Source organism: Salvelinus alpinus, chromosome 36 (assembly GCF_045679555.1).
Source record: "Salvelinus alpinus chromosome 36, SLU_Salpinus.1, whole genome shotgun sequence".
Taxonomy (NCBI): Eukaryota; Metazoa; Chordata; class Actinopteri; order Salmoniformes; family Salmonidae; genus Salvelinus; species Salvelinus alpinus.
In genome coordinates this window covers 11,428,332-11,443,784 of record NC_092121.1, presented here as the reverse complement: position 1 = coordinate 11,443,784, position 15,453 = coordinate 11,428,332, and the positions used below count along the sequence as shown (strand labels likewise).

Here is a 15,453-nt window from a genome sequence, read left to right as displayed (position 1 = left end):
CTCATGACGTGACGTGGTATAAAAAAAATGCATCCTCTCGTCCAATTAGAAACCGAGTTGCGCCCATGTGTGTATTGTTTAAACTGCTCAAATCTGAAGGTGTTGTCAGTTTCAGAAAACTTTCAAGCAAAGGTGATGGCGGCCGCGGTGTCCGTTAGCGCAGCTCCCAGAGAAGAAAATCCAAATGCAGGGCCCAATTTCGCTAGCCGTACACTTCACGAAAACTATGACCCCGCTGTCGAACACGAGAATTGGGTATCCAGGGATCCCGAACTCGAGCCCAGTGATGGGGATGCATCATCGGACAACGAGTGTCAGCGAAGGGTCGATGAAGAGTTGACGACGCTTAGCCCTGAAGAGATTGAGAGTCGCTTGGACAGAACTCGTCGAGAGTTTTACAATCGCCGGAAAATCATAATTAAAAACCTGCCATCCGATGTTAGCAATCAGGTAAGTTTCCTAAACTTTTTTTAGTTTTCACAAGCGTTAACGTAGAAATCTAACGCGGGTCAGTAATTTCATCAGATCAAGCCCAGGATGCAGCTCGTTAATCTAGTAACGTTATGTAAAAGATAAATAACTATACCCTTGCCATGAAATTGACATCTAGCTATATTACCAGTAGTTTAACGGAGTTCGCTGACTTGGTGATGTATGTATTCTAGTTAGCTAGCTTATCTTAACGTTAGCTAGCATAGTTTCCTAGTAACAACGATTTGCGAACTAATTGTCGTTCCTAATTATGTCGCGAATAAACTTTATTTGAGTTCTCAAAGTATCTACTACGTGGTAGGTGATGTTTGGTGGTTATTCACCGCCTGACTGCTATTGCCCACTCCAACATCGCGCGTGGTTGATGGACAAGTTGAAAGTGCAGAATTAAAATCCTCGTGCGGAAAGGCAATGCTAGTTGCTAACGTTAGCAAAACTGTTTGTTTTGTTTTGACCAGTAATTGTCAGGCTATGGATTGACATGCATTTTATGTGACTGGTTCAGAAGTCTGTCGTTAAATTATTTTCAGTTAATGTCCCTCATTGAAACCAATTTCATGGCCCTGGAACATTTTGTTTAAAAAAAAGTTGGAACATGCTTGACTCGTGGGGAACTGTGGCCTGTGCGCGTTTCATTGTTTGCTTGGGTGCATATTGGGAGTTCGAGATGGGAACGTGAGTAGCAGTGACAAAGGGTTGAAGGTGTAGAGGCAACGTAGCCGCTTTCAGAAAATGCTAGACAGCATTGCGATTCGTTTGTGGAACAGGCAGCATTGTGGAACAACATTTCTCCTAGCACAGTGAATGGGCGACTTTTTTTCCACCATTGCCCAATAGCTGGTGATGACTTTGCTTTTGTTTCTTATTGGCAAAGACACCTGTTGTAAGCAAGCAATCATCTTAAATTGTTTTGATCAATACTGATGAGCATTTAGGTACTACAGATGGTGTATACTCAAATATTGTTGTGGAAAACACTTGCCAATGTCACACTATCCCTAATTGGACATTTAAAAAACGGATAGCAGCATGCTTCGACCCCCCCAATGAATGGAACAGCAGGTCAGTGAATAAAAGTAGACATGTAGATGGAGCTACACAACAGATGGCTTTAGATTAGTGATGTTCACACATCACATTAGTTTGTCATGTTTTCAAGGGATTGTAGTGTCTAACACTTATTTTTAAGCATAATTTATGCCTACAATACTACACCATTGTATGGTTAAACGTAGACCTGTACTAATCTGGGAATATCACATTTATGTTTTTACGTGTTCTGTGGTAGTTGGAGAATAACCCATTAATGTATTATAAAGGTAATGGTATTCATTTAAGTCAAGTAAATAATTTAGCAGCGGTGGGCTGCCACTGCTAAATCGTTGCTTCCATGCCCAAAAATATGATAGAACCAACAATCACAAAAATAAAAACTAGATGGGGAGAATCTAAAATGGCATAAGGCCCCCATTTTTGTGTCACTCAGATGGCATAAGAACACTGCATAAGCCCAGGCAAGATGTGTAGAATTGCAGGAAATTAGCTTCAAAACATACAAATTCTCAGGCCAAGGAGGACTTTTAAAAATATTAGCATGAGAGTTCTGTGGGAAAAATTATAGGGGGAACACTGATTGTAGCTAACCACAATTTCTCCCTTTCAGGAGGTACATGAGCTGTTGCGCAACTATGACTTGAAGTACTGTTTTGTGGACAAATACAAGGGAACAGGTAGGTAAAAAAAGACTAATTGGATGCAGCAGGCTCTGACAGAGCTTGACAAACATTCCTCAACTCTCTTCCTATTTTGAGCAATGTAACCTTCCACATAGTTTTTCACAGTCTTAGCTCATATTCTCTCCTCTTCCCCCCTCAGCCTTCGTCACACTGCTCCATGGGGAGCAGGCACAATGTGCCATCAAAGAGTTCCACCAGCACATGTTGCGGGAGCGGGAGATCTCTGTGCAGCTGCAGCCCACCGACTCGCTGCTGTGCATCGCCAACCTGCCCCACGCTTTCTCCCAGCAGCAGTTTGAGGAGCTGGTGAGACCCTTCGGCAACCTGGAGCGCTGCTTCCTGGTCCACAGTGCCTCCACTGGCCACTCCAAGGGCTACGGCTTCGTGGAGTACATGAAGAAGGACTCTGCGGCTAGGGCTAAGTCTGAGCTGCTGGGGAAGCAGCTGGGCTCCAGGATGCTGTATGTCCACTGGACTGAGGTGGGCTCCCTCACCTACCCCCTGTTGCACTCCAGGTGTCTCTGTGTGGACCGTCTGCCCCCCAGCCTGCTGACCGCCCAGGACCTCAGCAATGCCCTGGCCGACACGCACGCACCCATCTTCTGCCAGGTCAGTCACATGCGAACACGCGCACAGGAACTCCAACGCCCTCGCACGCAAACTTGCACTGATATTTTCAGAGGATTTAACATGTGTATCTGACTCATGAATAGTATATATATCTAGTAGCTTTTCTCAGTTCAATTTGTATCTGAGTGGCTCCAGGATACTCTAGTAGCAAGCAGAACATACCTGCTTGTACCTTTGGCACTTTATACTTTGTTAGTCATGAAAGTTTCCCCCTATGTTTTCTTTTTTTTTTGAAGCAGCGGTGGCAAAGTTGACGTGGGCATGGTATTAGAGGCCCTCTTGGCCTCAAAAACCATTTAGTTTTAGAGCTAATTTCCTGCAATTCTGCACATTGCCATTGCTTATACCTTTTTTCTTATGCTATCTGGGTGACTCAAACGTATAACAAAATCAATTGAGTGCCAATGCCATGCCATTTTCAGAATTTTTGATTGTTCTGGACTTTTTTAAACTTTGATTGTTAGTTCTTAAAGATATAGATCTCCATTGTCTTGTCTACATACTTTATATCTGGTTTACACTGAATGTTTTACCATCCTGAAATATTTTTATTATATATTAATTACAGTTTCAGTGGTGGCCACGATTTAAAAACTGCAGTGGACTGCTGCTATGTGCATGTAGGGGAAACACTGCAACTGCTTTTGTTTACACTGAGCAAGTGTGTTTGAGGTAGCTGTGCTACAAGGTTCAGATGGTTGTGTTATCATGTAACATGGGGCATCCGTAGTGATGACAGGATCTTGGGCAGTTCACGTGGCTATAGATGGAGTATTTTTGTATGAATCTGGCTTTCGAGCCCTCACCTTTGACCTGCTTTTCCTGTGGCCACTCTGTTTCTATAGCAATGAGCATTGCTGGTTTCTATGGTGATGACCACCTGACTCCCAGGTGGTGTCAGTCAACAGGGCTCTGACCCTACAGGCCTTTCTGGAATGAGACAGCAGTGTCCTTTTGGCACCACAAGCACACATAGTCATTCATATACCTATAGGGCACAGTAGTTTGAGGTCTGGCAGAACACTGTTGCGTAATAGTGTGAGTGAGACAATTTAACTATTGGACAGGTTAAGACTCAGGAATAAACTCAGCTCTTAATTTTTTTCATAGCTCACTTGGTCTTGTTACATTGTTTATTGCCTTTGTAGATCGACAAACGGGAGAGAATTGATTGGTAATTGCTTTTAAACATTGAGACTCCAGTAGTAGCTGTGGCAAACTGGAGAGAAGATTTGGGAACATGAAGTCCCAAGTATTTGCTCTACTTTATATTACAGAATGCCACTGGGCATGATTCAGTTTAATCCCACCTACTGTCTACCATCATTCTACTTGAATTCTGTGTAAACCTATTTAAATGGCAAACGTAGTCATTAGTTTTGGACTGAATGCATATTTAACTTAATTGTCCTTTATTCAGTTGGCTCAGGGCCAGGATGACAGTTTCCGGCGGTTTGCCATGTTGGAGTTCTCCTCGGCAGAGATGGCTGAGCAGGTGCAGCGAGAGGCTGACGGCAGGGCGCTAGGTGGGACCCACATCCGCGTCTCCTTCTGTGCCCCTGGACCCCCGGGAAGGAGCATGCTGGCTGCCCTCATCGCTGCCCAGACCATGGTAAAGACTTCTTGGTTGCCACACCAGACCATATGTTTGAACTAGTACTCCCTTATGTTACTGTGGTAAAACAACTGTTCTGAATGGCTGTCCTCCCCTTCCTCCTCCACAGGCCCTGAACCGAGGGAAAGGTCTCCTCCCTGAGCCCACAGCCATGCAGATCCTCACAGGCCTCAGTAACCCTGCCACCCTCAAGATGCTGCTCAACCCCCTCACCCAGGGCAGGAAACAAGGTGAGTAAGAACATGCCATTTTCTAAAGGAAGACAATGTATGGTTTGAGTCTCTTACCCTGGTGTGGGGGTAAGCTTTAAAGCAGGGGTGTCAAACTCATTCCATGGTGGGCCTAGTGTCTGCTGTTTTTTCCTTTCAATTAAGACCTAGACAACCAGGTGAGGGGAGTTCTATACTAATTAGTGACCTTAATTCATCAATCAAGTACAAAGGAGCCAAAACCCGTAGAAATTCCGTGGAATGAGTTTGACACGTGCTTTTAAGCTACAATAGTAACTTTTTTGCCGACCTGACCAAATTCACATTGACAGACCTATAACTCACATTTCTTTCTCATTGTAAGCAAGTCTAAGAAGTGGTAGATATTTTCTATGCGCACAATTTCTATGCTTCTCATTAAGGTTTTTGTTTTTGAGTCTTACTTTTGGTTTTGTACACCAGCTGAAAATATATTTCACATCGGTTTAGATCACACAATGATTCTTTACACTTGCTTGTTTTGTCACAACTGAAATTTGGCAAACTATTAGAATTTTAACAACAGGGATGCATATTGCACCTTTTAATGCATGGTGAATGAATAGGTTGTCATGTCTTAAGGTCAAATGGTTTCTCTGCAGGTCTCCTTGGTGCTGCTCCCACCATGCCCCTGCTGGCTAACCCCGCCCTCTCTGCTGCTCTGCTCCAGCTCCTCCTCCAGAACCAGGCCCAAGTTCAACAGGTACCCTGCATACCATGCCCTGCATACTCACCACCTCCCTCTCCTCCAGCTCCTCTCCCCTCTTTTGTTGGTTCATTAGTCTCTCTCATCCACACTTCTCCTACTTTATTCTCTCCTCTACTATCAGCAAGCCTTTTTGGGGAATCATCTTCTCTGGGCTCAGGTGCTGCACAATAAAGAGAATCGACTACTTCCCTGTGTGAGTGATCACTGAACGCGTGTAGATGTGCGTGGTAGATATAGGTTTGTCGTGAAGAGACTGCTCCCTAAACCAAAGCTGGTAAATGCTCTCCCTCGGGAAAGCTGCTGCCTTTTTGTGGTGCTTTTCTAGTAATATTAATGTGCAACTGGTTTGGTTTTGAAGTGTTTTACTGTGAATTCTGTTGACTGACATAATTCTGAAATGTGCCATTTTTGGTTCAGTAAATATCGGATATGTAGACTATTTTAGCATCTTGTGGGTCACTGAGGCGTGTGTCTAACTCATGTCTCCTACAGGCAGGACTGATGGGGGACAACCTTCTGGCTGCTATGCCTCTCCAGCAGGGAGTCCATCTGCTGGGAGACCTGCCTCAAGGTTTGGCCTTCTATTCATCTCATTTTAAAATTCTTTATTGGCAAGACTAAAGTCTATTTGTATTGCCAATACAACTCACTAGTAGCCGTTTCTCTAGTTTGGCTTATTTATCACATACAGCAATGTTCTACATTGATGCTGAGCATATGCATGCTATGCTAGCCCTGCTGCTCTGTTAGTGATTCCATTGCAGGTTCTTTACACATGTAGTGGATTTGGGCAGTACTTATTAGAGGTCGACAGACTAATTGGAATGGCCGATTTAATTAGGGCCGATTTCAAGTTTTCATAACAACTGGAAATCGGTGATTTTGGAATGCCGATTTAGCCTTTTATTTATTTGTATTTTTTAATGTACACCTTTATTTAACTAGGCAAGTCAGTTAAGAACACATTCTTATTTTCAATGACGGCCTAGGAACAGTGGGTTAACTGCCTTGTTCAGGGGCAGAACGACAGATTTTTACCTTGTCAGCTCAGGGATTCAATCTTGCAACCTTACGGTTAACTAGTCCAACGCTCTAACCACCTGCCTCACGAGGAGCCCACCTGTTACGCGAATGCAGTAAGAAGCCATGGTAAGTTACTAGCTAGCATTAAACTTATCTTATAAAAAAACAACCAATCAATCAATCATAATCACTAGTTAACTACACATGGTTGATGATATTACTTGTTTATCTAGCGTGTCCTGCGTTGCATATAATCGATGCGGTGGCATTTGCGAAAAATGACTGTCGTTGCTCCAACATGTACCTAACCATAAACATCAATGCCTTTCTTAAAATCAATACACAGAAGTATATATTTTTAAACCTGAATATTTAGCTAAAAGAAATCCAGGTTAGCAGGCAATTTTAACCAGGTGAAATGGTGTCACTTCTCTTGCGTTCATTGCACGCAGAGTCAGGGTATATGCAACAGTTTGGGCCGCCTGGCTCATTGCGAACTAATTTGCCAGAATTTTACGTAATGATGACATAACATTGAAGGTTGTGCAATGTAACAGGAATATTTAGACTTATGGGATGCCACCCGTTAGGTAAAATACGGAACGGTTCCGTATTTCACTGAAAGAATAAACGTTTTGTTTTCGAGATGATAGTTTCCGGATTCGACCATATTAATGACCTACGGCTTGTATTTCTGTGTGTTATGTTATAATTAAGTCTATGATTTGATAGAGCAGTCTGACTGAGCGATGGTAGGCACCAGCAGGCTCGTAAGCATTCATTCAAATAGCATTTTCGTGCGTTTTGCCAGCAGCTCTTCCCAATGCTTCAAGCATTGCGCTGTTCTGACTTCAAGCCTATCAACTCCCAAGATTAGGCTGGTGTAACCGATGTGAAATGGCTAGCTAGTTAGCGGGGTGCGCGCTAATAGCGTTTCAAACGTCACTCGCTCTGAGACTTGGAATAGTTGTTCCCATTGCTCTGCATGGGCAACGCTGCTTCGAGGGGTGGCTGTTGTCGTTGTGTTCCTGGTTCGAGCCCAGGTAGGAGCGAGGAGAGGGATGGAATTTATACTGTTACACTGGCAATACTAAAGTGCCTATAAGAACATCCAATAATCAAAGGTATATGAAATAACTACAACCAAAAACTTCTTACCTGGGAATATTGAAGACTCATGTTAAAAGGAATCACCAGCTTTCATATGTTCTCATGTTCTGAGCAAGGAACTTAAATGTTAGCTTTCTTACATGGCACATATTGCACTTTTACTTATTTCTCCAACACTTTGTTTTTGCAATATTTAAACCGAATTGAACAAGTTTCATTATCTATTTGAGGATAAATTGATTTTATTGATGTATTATATTAAGTTAAAATACGTGTTCATTCAGTATTGTTGTAATTGTCATTATTACAAATTGGCCGATCGGTATCGGCTTTTTTTGGTCCTCCAATAATCGGTATCGGCGTTGAAATATCATAATCGGTCGACCTCTTGTGCTTATTACATCTAGGTTATTTACTGTTAGTGTTGTATTGATTTTCAGTGTAATCTCAGGGCTCTCTACAGTGTAGTGATGGGGTGTTATATTAATAAGGTGTTTGTCTCGTGTCCCCAGGCGGTGTGGTTCCATCCCTGGGCCTCCAGTCAGACCCTATAAACCTCCACTCTATGGGTCACCCCCTGGGCAGAGAGTCTCCCACCAGCTTCTCCCAGAACCCCTCCCCCACTCTCCAGGGCATGTCAATCTCCCACCTGGGTGGAGTGATGGGGACAGAGGGGTTTACAGCACCTGGGGTATGATGATTAAAATGCTCTGTATACTTTTAATATTGTCCCTACTAGCAGGGATGATCAAGTCATTGTGCCTCATTACATAACATCAAGTCCTCTGATTTATTATTTTTACAATGTTTTCTCCAATAGATGTCCATACTAGGACACCCTCCCAACGATGTAAATCTTCCCCAGAACTCCTTCAATGTCCACAGCCTGTTCCCATCCTCAGGTGAGCTGCCCTTCCTACTGTCTGCAGCCTGTGAAGTTTGGCTCTGATTTCTTCCCAATACTGACCCATAGGGTTTTTCACCTCTTCCATTCCTGCCGTCCTTCACACAGGCGCCAACTGCAGGCCCCACCCTTACAGGAAGAGACCAGCGCTAGGCAACCAGCGCACACAGAACATCCTCTGTAACTACAAGCTGCGCTACCAGGAGTCCTACACCCCAGACTACCCCCCAATACACCAGGTAGGTTCCCCTTATCCTCTAACCTTTACTGTCCAGCCCTAGTGCCTGGCATGGCTAATGTGTTGTGATAGAATGCCTGGTCATTGATGTTTATTTGATATCTGAGGACACTGCTGTCTTGGTTAAGGTCATTGTGGCCACAGGTGGGTTTTTTACCTCCCTGGCTGCCCAGTGGTCAGTGCATAGACTTTTTTCTAGTGTGATAGAACAGTGGGCCTGCTTATCAGCACCACTTCCTGTCTGGCTACCCTGTCCTCACAATGGTTTGAACCTAGGGTCCTCTGCCTCTCAAACATGGGCCTGCCCGCTTGACAACGTACTAGCCAGATGCGCCACCAAAAAGCTTGCAGCTGTGGAGTAAGAGTACGATACGATCTTAATAACTTCTTAGTGATTGGGAGCAGTATTTTCACATCCGGATGAAAAGCGTGCGCAAAGTAAACTGCCTGTTACTCAGGCCCAGAGGCTAGGATATGCATATAATTGGTAGATTTGGATAGAAAACACAAGTTTCTAAAACTGTTAAAATAATGTCTGAGTATAACAGAACTGATTTGGCAGGCGAAACCCTGAGGACAAACCATCCAGGGGGGAAAAATTGAGGTCATAGTATTTCCCATTGGTTTTCTATTGAAAGCCCTATTTAATAGGAACCTGGTTGCAGTTCCTATAGCTTTCACCAGATGTCAACAGTCTTTAGAAATTGCTTGATGTTTTTATTTTGAGAAATGAAGTACGGCTGTTCTTTGTAAGTGTCATTCCAGATGGATTCTACTGTTTGGTGCGCGTGAACTGAAACGCGCTTCACGTTTTTATCCGGTATTGAAAACAGTTTATCCCGGTATTGAAAACAGTTTATCCCGTCTTAATTTTTATCGATTATTTATGTTTTAGGATACCTGAGGTTGGATTAGGAACGTTGTTTGGACCAAGTTTACAGTTAACTTATTAGATACTTTGTAGTCATGTTGGGCGAGTTGGTACCGGTGTATTTCTGACCAAACTCGCCAAATGGACATTTTGGAGATATAAAGGACATTATCGAGCAGAAGGACCATTTGTGATGTTTCTGGGACATTTGAGTGCCAACAGAAGATCTTCAAAGGTAAGGCATTTATTATATCGTTATTTCTGACTTGTGTCGCCACCTGCCAGCGGGGCGCTGTCCTCAGATAATCGCACGGTTTGCTTTCGCCGTAAAGCCTTTTTGAAATCTGACAATGCTGCTGGATTAACTAGAAGTTGAGCTTTATTTTTATGTATTACTTATATTTTTGTGAATTGATTTTTCGTTGGTTTGAATTTGGAGCTCTGCAATTTCACTGGATGTTGTCAAATCGATCCCGCTAACGGGATTGGATCACTAACAGGTGTTAACTTGGTTACATGAGCAGCAGGTTTAATGGCGTCTGGCTCCTCTCTCCCCAGGACCCTCTGGCCCATTTGTATGAACAGCAGGAGGCTCTGGACACTGGAGCTCTGGCAGGGTTCGGGCAGCAGGTAAGAGACACTACCATCTCCACTTCACATCCAGCCTTCAAACTGTGGCATCTCTTGCCTTTTTAATTTCCACTCTCCTTTGTTATCTTGAATTTTTATATATACATGTGTAACTACATGCAGCATAGAATAACTTGATGAATGTCTCCGTAGCGGTTTGGTCACCCCGGCTACAGTGAGCAGGCCTCCTCCCACTATAGTTACCCCCCCAGCCCGCCCTCGTCTTCCTACTACAGCTCGGTGGCACCCGGCCCCGGCAGCCTCCCCTCCAGCCATCTCAACAAGGTAGGCCCACACTGACACCCACCCTCACTGCTGCTTAGACTTTTCCTCTGCCTCTTCCCAATGTAATCAACAGATCTAATGAGGATTGAGTGTCTGATCAAAATATAAAGGATGACCTCTGTTATTTAGACTTAGCGGAGATGTCTTGACATCTGTTGGCTAGTCTAGCACCCATGTTGGGGACAATCTAAGTTCTGAAACGTTATGTAACAGTTGGGCTGAAAATGTTAAGTCAAATTATTGGCTAAATCTGGGTGTCCTTGGTCCACTCAGACGAATGCGGACAACACATGATCTGATATGCTTGAAGCCGTACATTGTTGCATAACCACAGTAGCCATGCTGGCAGAACGATGACAAACAAAATGGCGGAGGAGTGTCCTGCAGAGATTTTGTAGCAGAATCCTGTGAAGTCACATGTGGATGTTCGATATTGCATCTTTCTGTTTGAGTGGACTGTGTCAAAGTTGAAGGGATAGATCGGGCTGTACTGTGCCTGTTTGTTCCTCTTAGTTTTGCGCTCACAAAGACCCAAGCCGCCCGTCTTTACTGGAAATCAAAACGTACATATTGTGCCTTTTTTAGATGAGACCAATGCATTGTGGTTCTGTTTTGATCACTGAACACTGTTTGTCTGTTCAGGCTGTGGGCATGCCTCCTGTGAGCCACTCTAACCTGTACCCATCTGGTCTGGGGATGAAGGTCAGTGTGCCTCTTTGTCATTGTCGGTTGGTCTGCCATTTCCTGTTCTGTCCCCGTTTTTCACCATGGCATTTACAGTAGTTATGTCTCTGCCCCCTCTAGACTCCCATTGGTGGGCACAAGCGTCTGATCCCGTCTCCAGAGCCCAGCCCAGAAGGGGGCTACGTGGGACAACACTCCCAGGGCCTGGGGGGCCACTATGCTGACTCCTACCTGAAACGCAAGCGTGTCTTCTAATGTAAACCAATCAAAGCTTCTTGTACGATTTGCCAATTAACAGCCAGGATATGGCTCTATTTCCCCCAGGAGCTCCTCCATTCAGCTTTTAGGTTTTGGGCTTGGCGGTCCAGTGTCTCTCACTTGTGTTCCTGCCAGCGATTTCCCCCCCCCCCCCTGGAGGGCCCTGGGGTTGCAGCCTGTCGCTAATCAGGACATAACAATGCGTGCCAGTGTATGGGAGTTTTGATGTGTTTTTTTTTTGTGTAAATATATGATTTCAGTGTGCTTGTAAATGAAGTTTTATCCTTTGATTTTTAATGTCTTATTTTTTTCTATCAGGAAATCCCTTTGTTTAAAAATGGGGAGTTACCTTGTACTATAAGAAAATAATTGTAAAATCTGATTTCAGGTCTTTTTTTCCTCTGCGTATTCCCTTCATTGGTTGGCTGAGCGCTTTTTATTTAAATTTTTATATTTTGTATTAGTTTTTTCTTCCTGTTGTGATGGTGTCAACGGGTTTCTATTTTTAAAAGCTTTTCCTCCCAATATTTTTGTATATATTTCATTAGTTTGATGGGATGTTTTTTTTCTTCACGCTCCTTCCTCCTACAGGGATTATGTACTGACTGTCTGGACAGGATTCAGGCCTTCGATTCATGTAGATCTGTGTAGCAGTACTGCCTTTGTCTTTTGTCCTTTGGAAAAACTGTCCCCTTACCAAAAAACTAGTCTGGAATATGCTGTTTTCAACCCTTTACTCTTCCACCCCTCCATCTCATTTGGGAGCCCGTTCTCTGCACTGAATGTTTGGTGTTGCACTTGGAGGACACGGGTGGGTCACAATTCTCCAGGTTTGTTGCATTTCTATTGTTCTCACCACTTTTTTATTTTTACCCCCCATTCTGTTCTCTGCAGAATCTTGTATATTCTGTTTTGACGTGAGCTCTTTGTCGGCTGAGTATTTGCATCTCAACCACCATGGCACCTGATTTGCTCTCGTTCGTTTGGAGGGGATGGTAGCAGTGCCTTATCCAGACTTTAATATCTACAGATTATAACAGTAAGTGGCCTCTGTTCACCAAGCCTAAACATTAATTAACTGTACTTTCATTTATTAATGAGCCATGGCTAGGTTGGCTCTCCTGTGGCTGGCTGTCCCTCCCCTGTAGACCAGCAGGGGGGGCTGTTTATCCTCAGGCAAAACTGAAATTAAATCAAGCTTGACAGTTTCACACTGATGGTTGACAAACTGAAACAGGTTGTAGAATTTTTATCCAGTTTTCCAGTCCAGAAGAAGTTGACTTCCTATCTGAAGTGTTACTATGATGGGAGTGTCCAGTGACTCTTAACAGGTGTTTACTCGGTCTGCCTCGAAGGTTTGCATGGAAATTAAGCTTATGATTGGTCAGTGATTGAGTTCTTAGTCTGTGAAGAATAATCTGGTTGACATTTTGATCGTGATCACCATTACCTCTTGACTTCTGATGGGAACTGCAATTACACTTGAGCCTTAAGTTTTCTTTTTTTTCTGTCATCTCATCTTCCCCTCTGTGGGCTTTTTGACTACATCCCATTGTTTTTTGCCGAGTACATACTTTAAAGCTTGATCATTTCCTCGGAGTCCTAAACTCTTGTTTTCTCAATCATATCTTTGGCCTCTGGTCTGTTTTAAGATTGAATATGCTGCTCAATATTTTGTGTGTTTTAGTGACCATTACCAAGTGCAGCCACCTGTCTAATGGTAGATTTCCCCATGTTCTGTATTGACCAATAGGTGCTGCTCTATATGAATTAAGATTGCTTTTGTTTTTCCTCATACATGCTGTCTGTCATCTGTACTGCGATATGTGTCTGTTTTGGAGCAAGTAAATGTTATTTAATTAATCTTTTTGTGGTTAGTTCATTTACATGGTCAATATGCTGGCTGTGTTCGACCGCGCTTGTGTTACGTTTTGATGCTCAGTTAACTCAGGAAAACACTGACTTGCAAAGTTTGGTTGACAGCGTTGCCATGGATGCAGCCACCACACCTGAGCCCCCCCCCCCACCTTCTCTCATAAGTGAGGAACACAGATCAAACTTGTAAATAAATGATTGTTACTCCTATGGCTCTCTAGTACCCCTTTGGGTTGTTCATGTTATTTATAACACTACCTCCATAATCATTAACCGTCAAATGAATACATTTAGAGTCCTCTACTCATGCAACTGGCTTAAAGAAACCCCATAATTCCAAATACCAGATGGTTGGCATGCAGACCAGCACTCATTTTTGGTTGTAGGTCTACCCTATGCACAAGGACTGTTTCAATAGTCTTTCCTAAACCAATTCTGCTATTCATCAACTGACATTTTCATTGGCTGCCTTGAAACCACTGTCAAGGTAAATCAATGATACAATAGATGGCTTCAGAATACAGATACAAACTGACCAAGTATGTCTTCTGTCATGACTGCTGCGTAGGATGGCTGTTAGGGGGTGAGGATAGTTATGTTTTTCTTGTTTCTGTGCCTTGGGCCACAAAGCGTCTCCCACATGCACAATACAGTCCTGGAGTTGCACAGACATGGAGAAGGATGTTAGTCTACTTTAGACTTGGTGAACGTGGCTCTGGCAATTCATATACTGGCTGACGCAGCCTGCCTCCCAGGGCCATGGCTGTGTTTATGAACTCCAAAGGTTAAGATTTAAATACTACTCGTATCAATAAACACAAAACCGGTGCGTTTTGTGGCGAGGAGGATAAATGTCAATACGAAATGGAGAGAAATCCCAATGGAGAGACTGACATGAGTGTGGAAAGGTTAACTCTTAGTTTTGTCCAGTTCTCCCTCTGACTAGTCAGTGGGTAATAGGAGGGGGAGTTATGACTGGTGTTTAGGGTACATTATATTGTGGACATCATGGTTGTACAGTAGGGGGGAAATGTTTTGAAACGGAAGTACTACTAACTGAGCTTGTCCAATAAAATGTCTTTACTGTTTCCTTGTCTTACAGCAGAAAAAGAGCTGATGAGGTTAAGGCCATCAGCACTTTGATACTTGTGAAAACCGTTGGGTTAGGGCACACCACGGCCTAACGTTTTACTGATCAGCTCCTCTACTGTAAGAAACAAGGGGGACTGAAGAGGTCCTCTATTCTGTAATCAGGCTACAAGGTGACTGGTTGGCTGTTACTGTCGCCTGGTCACAACTGCTAGAAGCAGCAGCAGTTATTGACTGGGGGCACTGAGGTGAAACAAATTAGATCCCATGTAGAGGAAATGTTTGTGATTTACATTTAGGCAGCGAACATTGGCTGAACACCATTCTCATATGGTTTAAATGGAACGCTCATATCAATTTTATGACAAAGGAAACAAATGTTACCATAGAAATGGAACGTTGCTCACATGGTTGCATCATTTTAGCATATTGGAAATGATAAATCTGCTCACCTCCCATTTTGTATTTGTATATTTGTTGATACTTTTAGTGCCCCTAATCTCTCTTGTGGTGCCTGCTGTCTGTAACCAGAGCGCTCTGGGGGAACCACCAAACGTGGCTCAGTGGACGGTGTGTCAGACACATTTAGATTTCTGCCTTTCATATTTCCACCCACGCACGCAGTTGCTGTTGAATGCTGCAGAAACCTGTGATTTTCCAAAATACAGGAGGGAGGGAAGTGCTACGAAAAGCAGAGGACTGCACTGTAAATATCAGCAGCAGAGAAAACAATGGTTTCCCTGTGCTACACTTACATACATGAAGTATGCCTATTATGCAGGATCAATTCTGTTTATAATCAGTATAGTGAAATGACAATTGAACACTCAATCAACCAGAGACTGTTAGGGGGTTTACAAATCACACTAATTTTCAGATACTGGAGCTGTTTTTAGCATGAATACCTCTTGGACCCCCCCCTTTTCACTACATGGCTTGCATTGCTGACTATAAAAGCTTTGGTAGGTGAAGTGAAAAATGTAAGGCTGCATGCTATGTTTTATTAATCAGGAATCTATGTGGTGGCCAATGGGTCTGGTTCCAAAGTTAAAATAA

At 43.4% G+C, this 15,453-nt stretch overlaps 1 protein-coding gene across 2 annotated transcripts; it reads left to right on the top strand.

Moving 5' to 3' along the window:
- Positions 1 to 89: 89 nt before the first annotated feature.
- LOC139564985 (ribonucleoprotein PTB-binding 1-like) lies at positions 90 to 13,518 on the top strand. 2 transcript variants are annotated; one of them, XM_071384947.1, is made up of 15 exons: positions 90 to 450; positions 2,156 to 2,222; positions 2,368 to 2,837; positions 4,279 to 4,470; positions 4,583 to 4,703; positions 5,324 to 5,424; positions 5,552 to 5,623; positions 5,923 to 6,001; positions 8,076 to 8,254; positions 8,384 to 8,465; positions 8,576 to 8,706; positions 10,135 to 10,206; positions 10,360 to 10,491; positions 11,134 to 11,193; positions 11,296 to 13,518. In XM_071384947.1, exons 1-15 carry the CDS (start codon positions 136 to 138, stop codon positions 11,428 to 11,430), a joined length of 2,208 nt encoding a protein of 735 aa, XP_071241048.1. In that variant the 5' UTR covers positions 90 to 135; the 3' UTR covers positions 11,431 to 13,518. The 2 variants fall into 2 exon arrangements, with proteins under 2 accessions (XP_071241048.1, XP_071241049.1); XM_071384948.1 differs by lacking the exon at positions 5,552 to 5,623 and having other exon boundaries at positions 91 to 450.
- Positions 13,519 to 15,453: the final 1,935 nt, after the last annotated feature.